This window comes from Armigeres subalbatus, chromosome 2 (genome assembly GCF_024139115.2).
Source record: "Armigeres subalbatus isolate Guangzhou_Male chromosome 2, GZ_Asu_2, whole genome shotgun sequence".
In the NCBI taxonomy this organism is placed as follows: Eukaryota; Metazoa; Arthropoda; class Insecta; order Diptera; family Culicidae; genus Armigeres; species Armigeres subalbatus.
This window is the reverse complement of record NC_085140.1, coordinates 156,559,893-156,577,638: the sequence shown is the minus strand read 5'-3', so window position 1 is coordinate 156,577,638 and position 17,746 is coordinate 156,559,893. Positions and strand designations below refer to the sequence as shown.

General features: G+C 39.3%; 1 protein-coding gene and 1 long non-coding RNA gene across 4 annotated transcripts in view; one reads left to right on the top strand and one right to left on the bottom strand.

Moving 5' to 3' along the window:
- Positions 1 to 264: 264 nt before the first annotated feature.
- On the top strand, positions 265 to 5,747 carry LOC134215351 (uncharacterized). The gene is made up of 2 exons (XR_009980124.1): positions 265 to 1,151; positions 1,369 to 5,747. It is a non-coding gene; the product is annotated as an uncharacterized LOC134215351 (long non-coding RNA).
- A 5,352-nt stretch (positions 5,748 to 11,099) lies between these two features.
- Positions 11,100 to 17,746, bottom strand: part of LOC134211069 (uncharacterized) — a 167,045-nt gene continuing 160,398 nt past the window's right edge. The window contains exons 1-3 of one of the 3 annotated variants that reach the window (XM_062687647.1): positions 12,221 to 12,296; positions 11,512 to 12,056; positions 11,100 to 11,361 (exon numbers count right to left, since the gene is read on the bottom strand). In XM_062687647.1, the coding sequence (XP_062543631.1) occupies positions 11,122 to 11,361; positions 11,512 to 12,042 (771 nt within the window). In that variant the 5' untranslated portion in view covers positions 12,043 to 12,056; positions 12,221 to 12,296 and the 3' untranslated portion in view covers positions 11,100 to 11,121. Of the gene's footprint in view, positions 11,362 to 11,511; positions 12,057 to 12,165; positions 12,297 to 17,746 lie in introns of those variants that run through there. The other 2 variants (XM_062687646.1, XM_062687648.1) reach the window with 2 other exon arrangements.

Below are 17,746 nucleotides of genomic sequence, written 5' to 3'. Positions count from 1 at the left end.
TAACTGAATAAGCGCTTGAGAAAGACTGCGCTACAAATCGGCAATGTCCCAGTTGGAGTTTGTCAATTAGAAAGAAAGAATATGTCGTATGTGTCACAACTTACAGACATTTTTGAATATTCTCAATCAAAGAAAAACGTAAAATCGATCAATGTAATATCAAAAATAGGAAGATTTGTATACGTTATCTTGTTTCCCATGTCCTCCTTTTCCAACCAAATGTCCTCCTTTTTCGCAACGTTTTGAGTGAATAGTCCTTTGGAAAAATATCAAGTGGTCACCCTACAATTAAAATTATTACCACTCGTTTTTGCGAGACCTGCAATTTGCAGCAACAATAATTACCTATGCTGAAACTTATAAATCTAATGAAGATCTGCACTAAAGAAGAACTAACCGTGTGTATAGTAGTGGTGGCATACGTATTTACGATTGTATGCTATAAGCCTCCACAACCACCAGCGAGAAAGCACGTGTTTGACGATTCGCTATCACATTCTCTTCGGCCTACCCGCACCCGGCAATCGCTCGAGCAACATGCTCAACCGTAGCTACTTGGCTGGGTGCTCACCAGTTTAGCTACGCACCAGTAGGCCGTTTAACTGACGGTTCTACAATTCAAAAACCAAGTGATGTGCTCGGGTTATGAAATCTTTTGATTTCACTCCGCTCTCCGCTTGTCACCTTGCCAAAGGAAGGCAGGCGGTTGAATATCTGATGGTTTTTTGGTGTGTCTTCAAATCATAATAAACAAAAACAAACAAATTTAGAGGCTAGCGGTTACAACGTGGTGTAAACTAGTGTCCAGACCGGGGCTTCCTCACCTAAGGTTCAATCTCTGGTTGGCAATAGGAAACTTTCGCGACTTTCATGTAAACAAAGAATCATCCTACAAGCCAAACGATACTTGAAACAATTGGGTTAAATTGAAAAAATAAATCTAATATTGCGGAGGTTTAGAGGAAAAACAATCAAAATAGCAGGCAAAATAGTAAACTGAAATGTTTTACATTCTAGCGAAACAACTGACAAATTATAAGAAACGAACCGCCTTTATGGCGGCTGAGAAGCGGACGCATGGTTGGTTGTTTCTTTTAAAAAAAACAACTACCAACGGATGTTTTGTCTCCATGAGTTTCCCAGATCATTGGGTAAGTTTTATTGTTAAAATCATTTAGTTAAAATCAATCAGTTAATTGAAATAAAAATTCTCATAAGAAATGTTGCAAATAAAAGATTGAATCAGTATTCTAATTGACAAAGAGGTGTCCGATAAGACAAGTTTCTTAATCTAAAGTAATTTTGATAGAAAATTCCACAATCATATCATTATCAAACAATATATATCAAGCCATACTTGAATTTTAGAGTGGAATAATCGTTTGCTGCTTTACCACTCCACAAAGCTGTTTTAATTTTGAAGAGCTCTCGTTAGGAGTTGTTGCAGTTTATTCTTTTCAACAGCCATCCAGCGTTAAATGAAGATGAGTATACTTGCCGCTTTGCGTCGATTGATCAACAAAAATATATACAATGTGTAAATACAATGTATCTCTTCTGGAGGAACAACCTTGTGCAAATCCCATTATTCCATAATAATTTTCCAACTATGCAGTTCACCAGACCCGTCAGTCCTTCCGCCATCAAGGAGGGAAAAAAATATAGCAAACAGCATGCTTCAATCGCACTCCAACTAACAACGGCACAACTGCCGATACGAGGCACTAGGATAGATGCGAATCCCATCACCCTAGAACATGGGATCTCAATTTCCAGCTTTTATTATTCGATGCGTCGTCGCAAACCTTGATGATGACTTTCCATCTTTCGCCGGGCGCATTGTGTGGGAAGAATAAAGCTGCTCAATGTTATTTCCACTTTCCATTATGCGGCTCAAATCCGAGATGCTTTCGAGAATAGTGCAGTCAAGTGGCGCGAGGACTTTGTGCGCTCTTGCACAGATGCATTTGTATGGCTGCGGAATTCTTCTGCTAAGTGGCATCGCAGAACAAGACCGTTTATGTTGTTATGACCGACCGGTTTCTTGGCTCATAAACGTTACTAAAATGAGGTTATTTTCCACCCCATAATCTCATTTGGAAAATAATGAAGCGGAGTGGAAGACGAGTTGGTACAGTTTCTTATTCGTAATTACTTAACATGTTTTTGAGTGTTACGCGTATCCGAGTTTCCAATTATCTGCAGTTCCTAGTAGATACTCGACTCCATAAGAGACCTTCTAATCCGACGTTATTAAACTTTTCTTACCTTTCTCATAATATTCAGAATAAATTATATGCTTTGGTTTGAATTGGATAATAAGGCAGAATACAGATAAAATCGAACAGGTTAAGAATAGTATGTTATCCAAATCGAATGGAACTGTAATCACAATGTAAATTATAGCACTGCAATTATGACTGTGCATTCACCTCATCACGACCAGCAAAAATATCACTTTCAAACCGACTTGTCCTTTCAATCTAATAACACCCACAAAATTTATGATAAAAATTATTTTGGGTATAATCTGAGTTCATGTCTGTAATGAATAAAGGCAACAATTTTCTTTTGGAAGCAATAATTGACCGAAATCCATCAGTCAGTGTTTGATAAACACTAAAATCAAACAATCGAACATGAACGAACTACATTGAAAATAATTGGTCGGCGTACAGCTACATTTTCCGCACCACCATCCTAATAACGATAATAATGATAATGTTAAAGTATCACGAATGAAAACAAACTGAACATAGGGTAACAAGTCAATTCAATCACCAAAGATAAAATACAAAATAAATATAATCGGATGTCATATCAATACGATGGCTAACGCCTGATGTGAATTGTCACCCCTCTGCGACAATCACTTTACCAAATAAATACGATATCAGTTGTCTACTTTACTGTCATGATGATTCCTAACTCTATCCAGTTTTGTTATGGAGCTCTTCAACCCATTGGACCAAGATGAAACATATGACAACACTGTGGAACAACAGAAATGGACACCATATAATCGCTCATGTGAAATCATCACGGATCGTTGTTGGTTCAGAGTGGTGATTGGTGCTAAAACCATTCGAGCGGATGGAAAAATAAGCAAAAAAAAATGCTTTCAATTGGCATCATACTACCTAGCAATTTGCAGGAATTGCGTGTGAGCGGAAAAATCACTTGCTCGAAGCGATACAATACACCATACTGGATAATTTCGAATGTACATATCAATTGATGTTTACTTATTGACAGAAATGGAATTAACAAGAGGGGGGAAATCCACCAAAGCCATTTCAGTCGTGCAAAGAATAGAGAGAACCCAATTAACAGCGTAGTTAATTCTAATTTTCATGATAAGTACGAAGGTGGCGTAAATCAAAGTGAAGGGAAAAGGATCAATCAACAAAGAGATGTTAAAATTGTGGAGCTGAACTTAGAGTTAGAGAATTAATTATCAAAGCAAAAATCACACAACCGTATCAAAGAGTTTCAATCACCGAAGGTCGAATCAATACTGTGAAGACGTGCACTTTATGGAATATGAACTATGATAATTTCTAAAAATTTGCAAATTTATAGTCTGAGAGCTTAGCACAGCTTCTAGCCATCGACGAATGAGCGGCTAAAATTGCACACATTTGACAATCACCACTTTGGGCTCTCGAAACTTTTCGTCAAATACCAGAAAACCCCATAAAATCGTTCGGCTGTACCATACACCTTTGATAAGTAGTATTTTTCGGCGTTTGCTCAAAAAAACATAAAAACGAGTATTATTAGTTGTGGGATAGAACCCTCCAGAGCGTGTCAACCCTATAGTAAAATTAACTGATAGATCAAACCATGGCGTTTTCCATTGAAGACTAGCGTGTAACATTGCCCAAAGATTAAAAATGATAGCTAGTAGATATTTTATAAATGACTGGTTTTATACTTTTTTAAATAACCCTCTTGTAAAAACGTAAATAATGAGGCAGGTCGTTCATTTATATAAAAAGTGAAGATATAAATGTTGAACATCATTGAAAGAGGATCATACAAAGGATTTAGAACAATAGGTACATCATCATTAGAACCATCGATTCATAAAAGCAAATTCAATGTCCCATAAAAAAAGAATCAAACAAATCAAACACTTTTCCCAAAGTAAGCATATTATAGGGACAACGTTGCACATCACAATCAAATGACACTATTCGTCGTTATTTACGTGTAAGGTTCAACTTTCAAATCAAAACTCAATGATAATTGTAACAAAATAACCCCCGAGCGACCCTCTCACTGCATACAGCGTGACCCCACCCCATGCTCTATGATGACTGCACAATTTTGTACTGTTTGGTCCCATATCGTATGTTAACATTAGATAGGAATCGAAACCAGCTGACAATCCAACAACAGTTTACATACCTACGTATATCACAAGAGAAAAGAAAAACATTACCGTAATATCCGACTGTTTCCCCGTGAACGTATGTGACTGTGAGTGCATGTAATGTATGTCCCCACTCTGTATTTACTTAACTTTTTTTTCACCCGGTTCCCTAATTGACCATCATCTGGAAATCGACTGCAAATCTTAATCGAGTCCGATAGGCAAATAAAGATGATAAACAGTGCACACGATATCGTGCGTATCATTCTATACTATTATTGTGCACCTAGCCTCTGTAACTACGGCATAGCAAATCATATATTAGACAGATGAGAGTATTTATTTGAAAACTGTGATAACGACTTCGGTTCATTGCTTCGCGCCACGCTTTGCCAATGTCAGATAATTATATATTCGCTACATGTTGTATTATGTTTGAATGGATTGTATTAGATAATAGCAAGAGAGAGAACAGTACCTTAATATCTATCACTAAGCCACAAAATGATTCACCATTGCACAGTGTGTTGTTGCTGGTAGAAATTTTTTTCAGCAAGTTGCAAATGTTAGCATGTTTTGTGCGTAATTATGCACATGATGTGCGAATCATCATATGGCTGTGTTTATCAAAATCAAGTCCCATCTCAAGGAGCCACTGAATCCTGAAGTCACGAGCCAGCCTAATTGCTTGGTTCTAACTTGAACGAAATGGATTGATATTCATACATTCCTGAAGATTATCCAAGTTTGTTTCGAAAAAATCATCATCTTATTCGGTATCAAAATTCTTTAAATAAGGAATATAGAAGCAATCAAAATGTCTGGAAAATATCGATTTTTAAAAAATGTTTCCACTGAACTTCGCCGTAAATATTAACTGTAAAATCCAAATAAAATTGATCTATAATTTTTCACGCCGATTTAAATTTGAGAAGTCCGCCGGATTTTTCGTCGAAATTTCGAAGATTCATTGGAATTTGCATAGAATTTCCCGACGCTTCCCCACAACGTTACGTTGAAACTCTTGAGAATTTTTCGTAAAATTACCAATGATTTTCTTGAATATTCCATACAATTTCCAGTTGAAATTTCGAAAAGTTCCCAACAAAAATTGAGAAAAGCTTCGAGTGAAAATTTCGAAGGATTTCCCGTTGAAATCCTAAGAATTTGTCATTGACATAGAATTTTTGAACGGAAAAGGACAAGAGGAAACCAATTTAAATTTTGCGATAGTTTTACTTAATGTCTTAGTGGTTTTCTCAAACCAACCTAGCGGTTGTTAGCTCGGTTGTTATGGAGTGTGTAATGGGACATTTTGGACCAAATACATTTTTCATACATTCTGAATTCTTGTCCAAAATTTATACAATTTTTTTCAAAATTGTACAGCGCATAAAAAAAAATACTCTACCGCCTATTATAACCAACCAAAAATAAGCGCCCAGATATTTGCATAAAAACAACATTTTTATTTTTCTATTTATTACCAGACTGAGGCCGGAGTGAGCTGTGCAATACACAAAAATCTTCTCCATTCAGCTCGGCCCATGACTGCACTTCGCCAACCACTTAGTCTGCGGAGGGTCCGCAAATCGTCCTCCACCTGATCGATCCACGTTGCTCGCTGTGCACCTCGTTTTCTTGTTCCCGTCGGATCGTTGTCGAGAACCATTTTCAACGGATGGTATCGTTATCGGCGATCACCAGTGAGCCCAAGTACACGAATTCTTCTACCACCTCGATTTCGTCACCACCGATAGAAACTCGTAGTGGGTGGCTTACATTTACCTCTCTTGAGCCTCTTCCTATCATGTACTTCGTCTTCGACGGGTATATGAGTAGTCCACTCCGTTTAGCTTCGCTTTTCAGTCTGATGTAGGCTTCCTCCATCCTCTCAAAGCTACGTGCCAATCGTGTCAATCCCTGCCCTTCGTATAACTCCCTCCAGAGCGATGTTGAATTGCAGACATGAAAGACCACCTTGCCGTAGCCCTCTGCGCGTTTCAAAGGGACTCGAGAATGCCCCTGAAACTCGAACATCACCCGATCCATCGTCGCCTTGATCAACCGTATCAGTATATCAGGAAATCGGTTTTCGTGCATTTGCTGCCTTATCTGGCCCCGATCGATTGTATCATATGCGGTTTTGAAGTCTATGAATAGATAATGTGTCGGCACGTTGTATGCGCGGCATTTCTGCAATACCTGCCGTACGGCGAACACCTGGTCTATGGTAGAGCGTTCACCCATAAATTCCGCTTGGTACTGCCCCACGAACTCTCTTGCAATTGGTGTTAGTCGGCGGCATAATATTTGGGAGAGTACCTTATAGGCGACGTTCAGCGTGGTAGTTGCGTGGTAGTTGCTACAATCCAGCTTATCGCCCTCCTGCGGCAGAACCTCATCTTACCAAACCTTGATAATTACCCACTGCAGCGCTCTAGTCAGTGCCTCACCACCGTGTTTAAACAGCTCTCCTGGTAGTTGGTCCACTCCTCCTGGATCTCCTCCTGGATTTCCTAGAGATTCGGAACTGGAGGTTGTATGTCGTGCGCGCGTGCTCCTAGGTTCATTACCATATCATCACCGTTATCTGCCACATCGCCATTCAGGTGCTCTTCGTAGTGCTGCCGCCATCTTTGGATCATCTTAAGATCGTTTGTAAGAAGGTTCCCGTTTATGTCCTTACACGTATCGGGCTGTGGCACGTGGCCCTTACGTAAACGCTGGCGCTTTTTCCTCCGAAAAATCGAGTTTTGTCTATTCCGCGCCCGTTGTATCGTGCCTCGTTCGCCCTCGTGCGGTGTTGCAGCAAACTCGCCCATGCGGCATTATATCAGTCGTTTCTCTGATCCGGAGCCACCATGCCTAGTGCAGCTAGAAGATGCTGCGCCTAGCTGCTTTTCCGTTGGGAGTGTCACTTCCAGCTGCTGCGCGTAGTCTTGGGCTAGTCTACCGCCTTGTAGCCGCCCAATGTTTAGCCGCAATGTGAGAAGGAAGTAAAACGCACATGTCGACGGGACAAGCGAACGTGGGCAGACTCTCTGGCCGACGAAGGAGAGAGAGCCGCCGCAACCGGGGACCTCCTCTACGATATCTCACGACGCTGAATGCAACGACGCTGAAACGGGGCGAAGTTGAATGCAACGATGCCTGTGAAAGACGCGAATGATCAGTTATTGACCGACCCAACTGACCAGCTGAAACGCTGGTTCGAGCACTTTCAACAACTTTTTCAAGTGCAAGCCAGGCCATCACCGCCTCGGCATGATCTGCCTAGGATCCGACGTATAACACGCGTCAATACCGAAGCTCCATCACTGCTAGAGATTCAAACAGCCATCCAAAGCATGAAATCGAATAAAGCCCCAGGGGTCGATCGTATATCAGCCGAGATGCTCAAAGCTGACCCCATGACATCCGCTCAACGTTCCGCTTCAACATTCCTCATCGTAATCGACGATATTCTGGTAGATTCTGGTGCGATTGACCGTGAACCAAACCGCGGGCTGTTATGGCAGCCTATAACCATGGAACACCTAAACGACTTCGAATTGGCTGATGACGTTGCACTCCTCGCGCAACGGCGCTCTGATATGCAGACTAAGCTCAACGTCCTGGCCGAGCGATCCTCTTCGGCAGGTTTAGTCATCATCGTCAACAAAACCAAATCGTTGGATGTAAACACGGTGACTCCTTCCAGTTTCACAGTAGCCGGGCAACCAGTGGAGAATGTTGAAAGCTTGCAATATCTTGGTAGCCAAATGGCGTCAGACGGCGGTACCAAGATCGACATAGGCGCACGGATCAAGAAAGCAAGGGCTGCCTTTGCGAGTTTAAGAGATATCTGGAAAAACAGGCAGATAAGTGAACGCACCAAAATACGAATTTTCAACTCTAACGTGAAATCTGTCCTGTTATACGCTAGCGAAACATGGTGTGTATCAGTGGAGAACACTCAACGGCTGCAGGTGTTCATCAACAGAAGCCTGTGGTATATAATTCGGGCCTGGTGGCCTCACAACTGGATCTCTAACAACGAGCTCCATTGTCGTTGTCACCAGAGGCCGATAGCAACAGAAATTCGGGATCGGAAGTGAGGCTGAGTCGGCCACACTCTACGTAGGGGCAGAAAAAAAGTATGTAAACAAGCAATAGACTGGAACCCAGCGGGACATCGCAGCAGAGGCAGACCCAGAGGCTCATGGCGGCGAAGCCTCAATAAAGAAATAAAAGAAGTCGACCGAAATCTAACCTGGCAACAAGTTAAAGCGATAGCCGGGCAACGCTCAGGATGGAGATCTTTCAAGTCGGCCCTTTGCTCCACCGGAGGTGTACAGGATCCATAAGTAAGTAAGTAATGTTTAGCCGCGGCGGATGAATCCGACGCGTGTTGTACAGCGTCGAGAGATTTGAGCGCAGACATACTGCAACGCAACTTCTTGCGGGGGAAGAAAGTGCTTCGGACTACCATTCCGCGGGAGGCTGCAAAGTGTATGCATCGTTGGCCGTTGTCGTTCGATGCGGTATGCAGACTATCCGGTCCGATGACCGGTCTGTACATTTCCTCCCTTCCTACTTGAGCGTTCATGTTACCGATGACGATTTTGACGTCCCGCAGTGGGCATCCATCGTATATCTACTCCAGCTGTGCATAGAACGCTTCTTTCTCGTCGTCGGGTCTCCCTTCGTGTGGGCAGTGCACGTTGATGATGCTATAGTTAAAGAAACGGCCTTTTATCCTCAGCTTGCCACCCAATCACACGTCACATCTTACCCAGCACTATGAAGCCGGTTTCCAGCTCGTTGGTGGTGCCACAGCTTTGTTAGAAGGTAGCCGCTCGATGCCCGCTTTTCCACACTTTTTGTCCCGTCCAGTAGATTTCCTGCAGTGCTACGACGTCGAAGTTGCGGGGATGTAATTCATCGTAGATTATCCTGTCGCAACCTGCGACTTGCAGTTCCATGTACCAAGCTTCCAATCGTGATCCTTTATTCGTCGCCTAGGTCGTTGCCGAATGTATCGAGTCGTATTATCTTCTATGTCGTTCGTAATGGTTGTTTTTAAAGGCGGCTTATTGGGCCTGCGCAAACCTCCTGTCTCGTCGGAGGGCCGTCGTGTCAGGGCTGTTTAGCGTCCCACCTGACATTAGGACTTGGGTTTGTGCAAAAGATATTTTAGTAACTAGATAAAGATTGTCGCTTCGGTTCCCTTTGTTCTGCTGTCCGGAACATGTTGGGTACCAAGCTGTCAGATCGTATGGATTTTCCTTCTTTGACATTTAGCTCCCCTATCCTCGCCAGCAAAAGATGTTCCGGACAGCGACGACAGCGACAATCTTTATCTAGTAACTAAAATCGGACTCTTTTTGGACAAAATAATCCGCTAGATGTGTGTTGTCAACGTTTTAATGATGTGTACCACTTGTTTGATTTTACTATGTCGAAAAATGTGTTTAGATCTAAGATTAATATTTAAGTTACCAGTCTGTACGATTTTTTATATTTTCGAAGACTCAAACAAATAAATAAATAAAATATCTTTTGTTTGTGCGCTTTGAGCAGCACACGGTCGCTTTGGCGGAGCCTACTTGCGGATACATGCAGCTTTTTATAGGGTCCACTGTCAAACCCCACCACATCCTAGGCAGGCGCCACAACTCGCAGATGGCTTGGGGAGGGGTCGTCAAGCCCTTGGACATAGTTTCTGCTGCCTTGTACAAACTAAGGGCTGCCCTAATAGAAGAGTGTGGTTTGTCCAGTCCTTCGGTCGCACCATTGTGTCACATTAGGATAGTTTTATTTGGGATGCAGATTGAAGATAAACGTGTAGACACTACAACATACGGTGCACTAAAATAAGATTAACTTTCCATGTGTTTTCATGTGTAACATTCTTGCAAAAAATATCTACCAGCAACAACATCACTCCTCATTGACATACCTTTAAAATTCAAAATTAGTTTCCCGAAAACTGGGTTAGCATTTGGTGAATGGTAGGAAGGTTTACCATAAATTATGAACGGGTGAATCAACGCAAATAGTTCATTGTTCAAAACGTTATCATTTTTTTGTTAAAATCATATAAGGAAGCACTGCGCAACAGACGAAATATACTTCTTGCTATAATTCCGTTAAACTTGAAAGCTTCTATTAAAAAAAAACTGTAAATGTAAAATACTCAGATGAAGAAACAATATTTACACCAGACAAATGATTTTGTAACGCAAAACAGAGATAACAGAGCAGATATTTTTATCAATTTTAAAATCCTACCAAATAAGCCAATAAGATCATCACGCTTGTTTAGCAGCTTATGCGATGAATTTCTGTAAACTATGTTAACTGCTACAAACTTCTGCATCAAAACAAATTTCTTTGAGAATTGTACTTTTAACAAACCATCATCAAAAGATCTAAATGTAATCAAAATTGTATCAAAATCAGCAAGAAATATGAAAAATCAAAATTGTTGATTGCAGTTGTCGCCGGACTTTCTAAATTAACATCTCATTAACTCTAGTAGACATCAAATAGGAAAGACCCGATCAAACTTCGATGTACACAAACAATACGCTAATTAAAGCACATTTTATCGGGTTGTAAAAAAAACACTGAAATACATTGTAAAACGATCGAATTGTAAACTGTAAACGTGGTTAACTATTTTGGACGAAAGTCGAAAACCAATAATAATAAAGTCAATGCAGACACCAGAAAATACTGTGAATGGAGTGTTTTATTTATTGTTCAGTCTTTTGAATCAACGCCGAAACGAATGATCCCTCATTTGCCTTGGTTGAGTAGAACAGTTTGTCAAACGGGATCTGCATCGGGTTCAGATTACGATCGGTGAAAAAGGCTGCCGGTCCCTCATGGCTGAGATTTTCGGTCGTGGATGGTTCCGAGTTGAGAAAATTTTGGCTCCAAACTGTTTCCGCGAAGTCGCTGACATCGGCCCGTTTGAGTTCTGCCACTGTTTCCTATTTAGAATTTGAAAGATAAAAAAATGTTACGATTTTTGTTAAAAATGGTTTATTTTCAAAGGTTCTAAAAGATCTTCATATGCATCGCTGCAAATCTCTGAGTCTAATGTTAGCCAAACCCATGAACATTTTAGAACAAACTTTTACCTCATAGACATCTTTCAGAACTTTTGCTGTCGCTGCGTTCATTTCATGCACCGGATACCCGAGCATCATGTTCGAAAGGTTCATGTACAACTGTTTGAAGTTGACACCTTTAGCCTGGCTTGGAGGCGGAAATCGTTCCGTCACGGCAATCGTTTTCAGCGCCAGTGGAAGTTCTTTGTTGCTCGTATTCCTCATCCCGGCGGTGTGCATAATTTTACACCAGTTGGTGGCCTTCACAAAATCAGGATTGTCCTGCATCTTCCGATATACAGATTCCTCCGACTTAACGGCATAGTCATTCACGAACTTTTCAACCTCAGACGGTTTGTAATTGATGACATAAGTAGCATTTAGTATGTGCTCTGGCAACTGTGGACTGATGTTCTGGAAAGCAGTATTCAGATGACGTAGGAAAGTTTGATTTTTGGAATCGACGGTTCCTTTTATCTTTTCCGAATCTTTGGTCGTGGTGTCAACTTGATTGCACTCCGAGTCATTCGCCATGGGATTCGTCGAAGATGTTGGCTCCATAATTATCGCTGAGCCTAGAATACATTATAGATAGCTATTTAATTTGAATATTGTGGTTATTGAAAAATATTGTGAATTATGTTGGATATATAAACTCTAATGAATTGAATATTATCGTTCAACCAGATGAGTAGTTTTGCTTCACAAGTAAACAGGTAAACAATTTGAATTAACTCACTAAAATCAAACTTTAAAATGTTTGTATACAGAATATTGTCTATCCAATTGGAATTGTGCTTCTGTGGTGTTTTCAGTTTTTGTTATGAGAATGCACGGAGAGAGAAGAGCGAATACGAATAATACAAACGATACCAACACATATGCACACAGCACAAGCTACCCTGCGCATGATCTAAAATGGGAGCATTTGTAATGTTTTGTTTTCAAATCGAATGTTGACGCAAAATTTATTAGAGTCAGCTAAACTTGTAGCGCATCTAGTGAAAGACTTTCAACAATTGGTTGAGATTTCATCAATAAATTAACGAATATAATAAAAATCTTGCCTATTATGCCTTATGTCATATTTTCCAATCTAAATCTATCACAATATGTTGTGCATATGCATAAATCGAGTTTCAGACATAGTAATTGATAAGTATTATTTAGTTATTGTGCCGTATGAATCATAGCACACAAAGCAGAATCCACAACACAATCTTATGAATTCATGAACACGTTTTTTGGAATTATTATATTGTTAGATAGATATTTTAGTTTATTTTAGTTTAAATGCAAAAACGTTAAAAATTTTCCAATTATGAAGTCATATGAAAGTCCTTGCTTCTCTTCATTAATGATATTTCAATTTTTGCAAAAGAGCAGTTTTCGCCATGGGCATTCCACTACTTATCCACTATTCAAAGCTACAATTTTATTCGACCCAACCAATCTGAAGGATTATCGACTGAGGTTGCTCTTCTTGATATAGGAAAAGCATTTGTCAACGTTTGGCATGAACGGTTAACGTGAAATTCTCTGTACACCATTGAAAATCACGACTGAAAATGACGGCAGATAAACCTGATAGGGGCCGTCCAGAAACCACATGGTAATGCATAGGGGTGGGTGGATGGTAGTTTGCAAAATGATTGATGAACCACGTGGTTTTCTTTTATTTTATTATTTGATAACACAAGAAGTTCAAGTTGAAATACTCCTTAATTTCAGAGAAAAAATTTTTAGAACCTTCAGTGGAAACTTATCTGAAGTTCCAACGAAAATTCTTCCGAATTTTCATGCGATATTTTTTCCAAATTTTCAATGGAAATGTAGGAAAATTATTTTAAATTTGTAAATAAAATTCTATTGGATTTAAAATGATTTTATTTTATTTCCAAGGAAAGTAAATTCTTGTGCATTTTAATGTGCAATAAACTAATGAATTTCCCCGTAAAATTGTTTAGATGAATCAAAAAATTGCAATTGGATTTTTCCCCCGGACACTGTAAAGAATTTACAATTTCATTTCACCAATGGAAGCCTATAGGCATAAGATAATAACTGGTAAAGAAATTTGATTTATTTTGGGGATTATTTTTCAGAAAAAGTTTTAACAATTTTGTTAGATGTTGATTTTATGCCGTTTATAAAAAGGAGGCCGGTGGTCGGCACCCCAGAAAAACATGAAAAATCAGAAAGCATAAACTGTACATATACGTCTGAAAATATCAAGATTTATTATGTGAATGGCAATGAAATTAAATACATTTCTCGGGTACTTATTCAAAAGGACGTATGTGATTTTGTAAACAAAGATTCATACGTCGATTTGTCTAATCTGAAGGTACTCACACGCAAACCAATACTACCAACAGGTAGCCGAAGCCCTCCCTCACCTGTCGGAGGTGATGATTTGCGTGGGTGTGCCATCAGAGAGGGGAAATCGTCGTTCGAATCTTTGTTTACAAAATCACATACGTCCTTTTGAATAAGTACCCGAGATTTAGATACATTACATATACTTTATAAAGCTTTCTAAAATTGTCATTTCGGCTCACAACATGGCTAATAACCCGAAATTAGTCAATTAACATGGATTTGGACATTTTGAAAAGTGAAAATAAAAGATTAATCGCGAACGCTACGGTAGCATGTTGAATTACAAAATAGAGTAAATTTATTTTGTAAATACACAGGATTCTGTTATTACACGTTTTTTTCGCCCGTATTTTTGATCATGTGACTTCAGTTTGTTTCAAAATGTTTCAAAAAATCGTAAATAATTCAAAGAAAAATGACATGGTATTAAATATGCCTTAAACATTTAGGATGGGTTCAAAATTGAGAAAATGTAAATCGTGTAAAAACAGAATCCAGTGTACGTAAGAAATTTACTTTTTCGGTCATTTTACTTCGTTTTGTAAGCAAATAACCAAACAAAAAAAATCTTGGTAGGTTTTTACTTCTTAAAGAAAGGTTTTCTTTGTTAAACGAAATATAGGCATCTGTTTGGATCAGTAGTCGGCACAAAAAAATCGTGTTTATATAGCGCATGCATGACATATGTCAAAATGTCCATATCTATTATCTTTCAAAAGTTACGTCAGGGTGCCGACACCCGAGCAGTACGGGGTCGTTCAATAATGACGTCACAGGTTTTGCATACAAAAAAACGTGACAGAGGGGAGAGGCAACCGCCCATCTTTCCCTACATATAAGATTTCAAATTTTAATGGAAAATCTTTCTCATTTTCTTAAATTTCTCAAGTTTTTTACGGAACACTTCCACGACTTTATTTGAGTTTTTCAAGGAAATAGTTTTAAATTTATTTTTTTTAATTTTCTATTGATTTTTTTAAGTTCCACTTTTTTTTTTTTTTTTTATTCTTTATTTGAGTGATTTTTAAGGTGTTACAAAGTTCATCACTCTTAAGTTCCACTGAATTTCCAAGGGAAGCTCGTCTGAATTAGCATGCGATAATATTTGGAATTGCTTTTGAATATTTATGAAAAATTCTTTTTGGACCAAAATCTCTACAATAACTCTTCTATTTTAGAATTTTTGGAAAATTCCATGAAACTGAGACTGTTAGACGAAGAGCATTTCTCAAAGCTTGCTCTACAGCTGATGCCAACAAAGGAATTACTAGACTTAAAATTATTTAATCCAATCCAATCTAATAATATCTAATACCTAACTAAATCTAATTTCTCCTATATTCCTTTCAAGAGGCTAGGAAGCCTTTTTGTAAGAGGCTCGGAAGCCTTCTTTCAAGAAACCTCCATTTAAAAGGCTCTGGAGCCTCCATTCAAGAGACTCGAAACCCTCCTTTCAAAGGGCTCTGAAGTCTCCTTTCAACAGACTCGTAAGTTTCTTTTCAAGAGGTTCGGAAGCCTCCTTTCAAAAGGCTCAGAAACTTTCGTTCAAGAGGCTCGGAAGTCTCCAAAAGTCTTCAAAGTCTTATATGAAGCATGAGGAAGTTAGGTTAGTTGGGTGGGGTAATAAGTAACATAGATCGGGATTCACCATGGAAAGTGATGTGACCTATGCAACTTCTGCACAACAGTAATTAGCATTTCCTTAAATTGTTCAATTATTCATCCTTCGCGAGAATAAACAATCAATCGCTCTAAGTGAGCGATTGTTCTTTTGAATTTCGGATTTGGCGCCCGCGTCATCATTTCTTTAGCGTGAGGAAAGTAAAACAGAAAGATTAAAATTTAAAATAAAAGTAATATTGACGGCCGTTCAACCACATTGATAGTAATCGGAATGCTAATGTCAATCAGCAACCCTTATTTTATCTCTTTTTGAGGTTAAATAAGAATGTTCAGCCCAAGGGCGTAGCCAGAGGGGGGCAGGGGGGAGCCGTCGCTCCCCAAATCGTTGAAAGATTAAACGGGTACTGAAATGAATTCCTTTAAACATGCGCACTTTACGATCCAATCATATTCAGAAATAGGTGGTTGAAATTCAAAAGACTCCCAAAAACTTATTAAGGTATCCAGAATCCATAATATACCTATATGAAAGTTCAAAACAACTCGAAACTTTTCCTTGAAATCCTGGGAACTTCTAAATTCCTCCGGAAAGTTATCCACAAATTCTTCCGAAAATCGTTTGAAAATCCTTCTCATGTTATTGTAATTCCTCTAGAAACCCCTCACATTTTTTTTTAAGAAATTCATGAGGAAATTTCTTTTCTTATCTCCAAGTTTTACTTCTAGACATTTCTTCCAGAAAAATCTCCTGCATTTCCTTCAGGAATACATACGAGAGTTCCTTCAAGAATACATATGGAATTTCTTCCCAAAATTCCACCAGAAGTTTCTTCAGAAATTTATGACGGAAATACTCCGATTTCGCTCCATAATTTCACACAATTCCTTCGGAAATTCTTCTAGGAACCTCTCCGGGCATTCCTCCAGGAACTCTTTATTTAATACCTCCGGGATAACTTCCACGGAATTTTCCGGGAATACCTCCATAAATTCAATAGTGAAATCCTCTAAGATTTCATTTCGGAATTCTTTTCGCAATTGCTTTAGAATATCCCTCAAGAGATCGTCTATAAATTTCTTCCGGAATTTCTCCCGGAATTTGTAAATATTCAACTATGATGAGGAATCACTCGACACGGGAGGGAACTTAACACTTTCACTGCCACGGGATGACTGAGGCTTCTGGTCGTGGCTTGAATCCCACCCGTGTTTTGGCAGTGCGATGGAACTGACACAATGAACCTAACGTCATCATCATCATCTGTCATCATGCGTAAGGGGTAGGAATATGATTACGCTTTATATGCACCTCACATCCCCCTTCCACACAAAAAAAAATAGAGTATGGAAGGTTCTCCCAACCAGGGTTGAAATATGTCAAAGTTAATGCAGTGAAAAATATGGATCTCAGCATATTATCCGGTCAATCTCCTCGCCGGCGTCTTGAGTACCACTGCAAGACAGCCAAAAAGCCATTCCAGTACCAACCATTCAATTTAGCGTTCAACCCAACACAAGTCGCTCTGACAGGCTGCTCAGTTTGTGTGTTACCGCATGAATGTTAATGACCCATTTAAACGCGTGGTGATTTTTTTTTGTCATTTGCTGGGTGAATGTGTAAATTTTTCTGTAGTGAATTTCATATTCGTGGCGTACTGGGTGATGTGAGTACTGTTGTTCACTCCTCTCCCTCTTCGGAATGTGACATCGATTTTTAGGAAGAACGAAAGATTCCTCCTTCTTAGACCCCTGTGTGAGAATTATTCGCGTGAATTTTTTCTCCGTCTTACACACACCTGGGCATCAACACTGTTTGACGTTTCTTCGTTTGAAATCGCGAGCTGAGCTTCTTGTAAAAGAAAACAAACCCGCTACAAATTTATTTTAGAAATTTGCTTGCAAAATAAGTTGTGATTTAAACGTTTTCCTCTTTATCGCAAACAACTATAGCGTAAGTTTTCATAGTAAATTAGCATTTTATCAATACCCTAGCGGTGAATATCGAAATTGTATTTATGTTCTCCAGAATGATGAGCTCTGAAAACAGCAGTTGTACTTGGATGCATGCGGCGAAATAGCTGTAAACTATTCTGTAAACGGTGGTCTGTTCCGGAATACAGAATGTTCGGAGTAGTAAGAAAGACTATCCAGTAATCCTCTGAATGCTGCCATCGAAATCCATTCCATATTTATCGGATTCTTAGATGTGGAACTAGGAAAGAATTTGCATCAAGATGTTTTCGCAGGATACACCACCTGC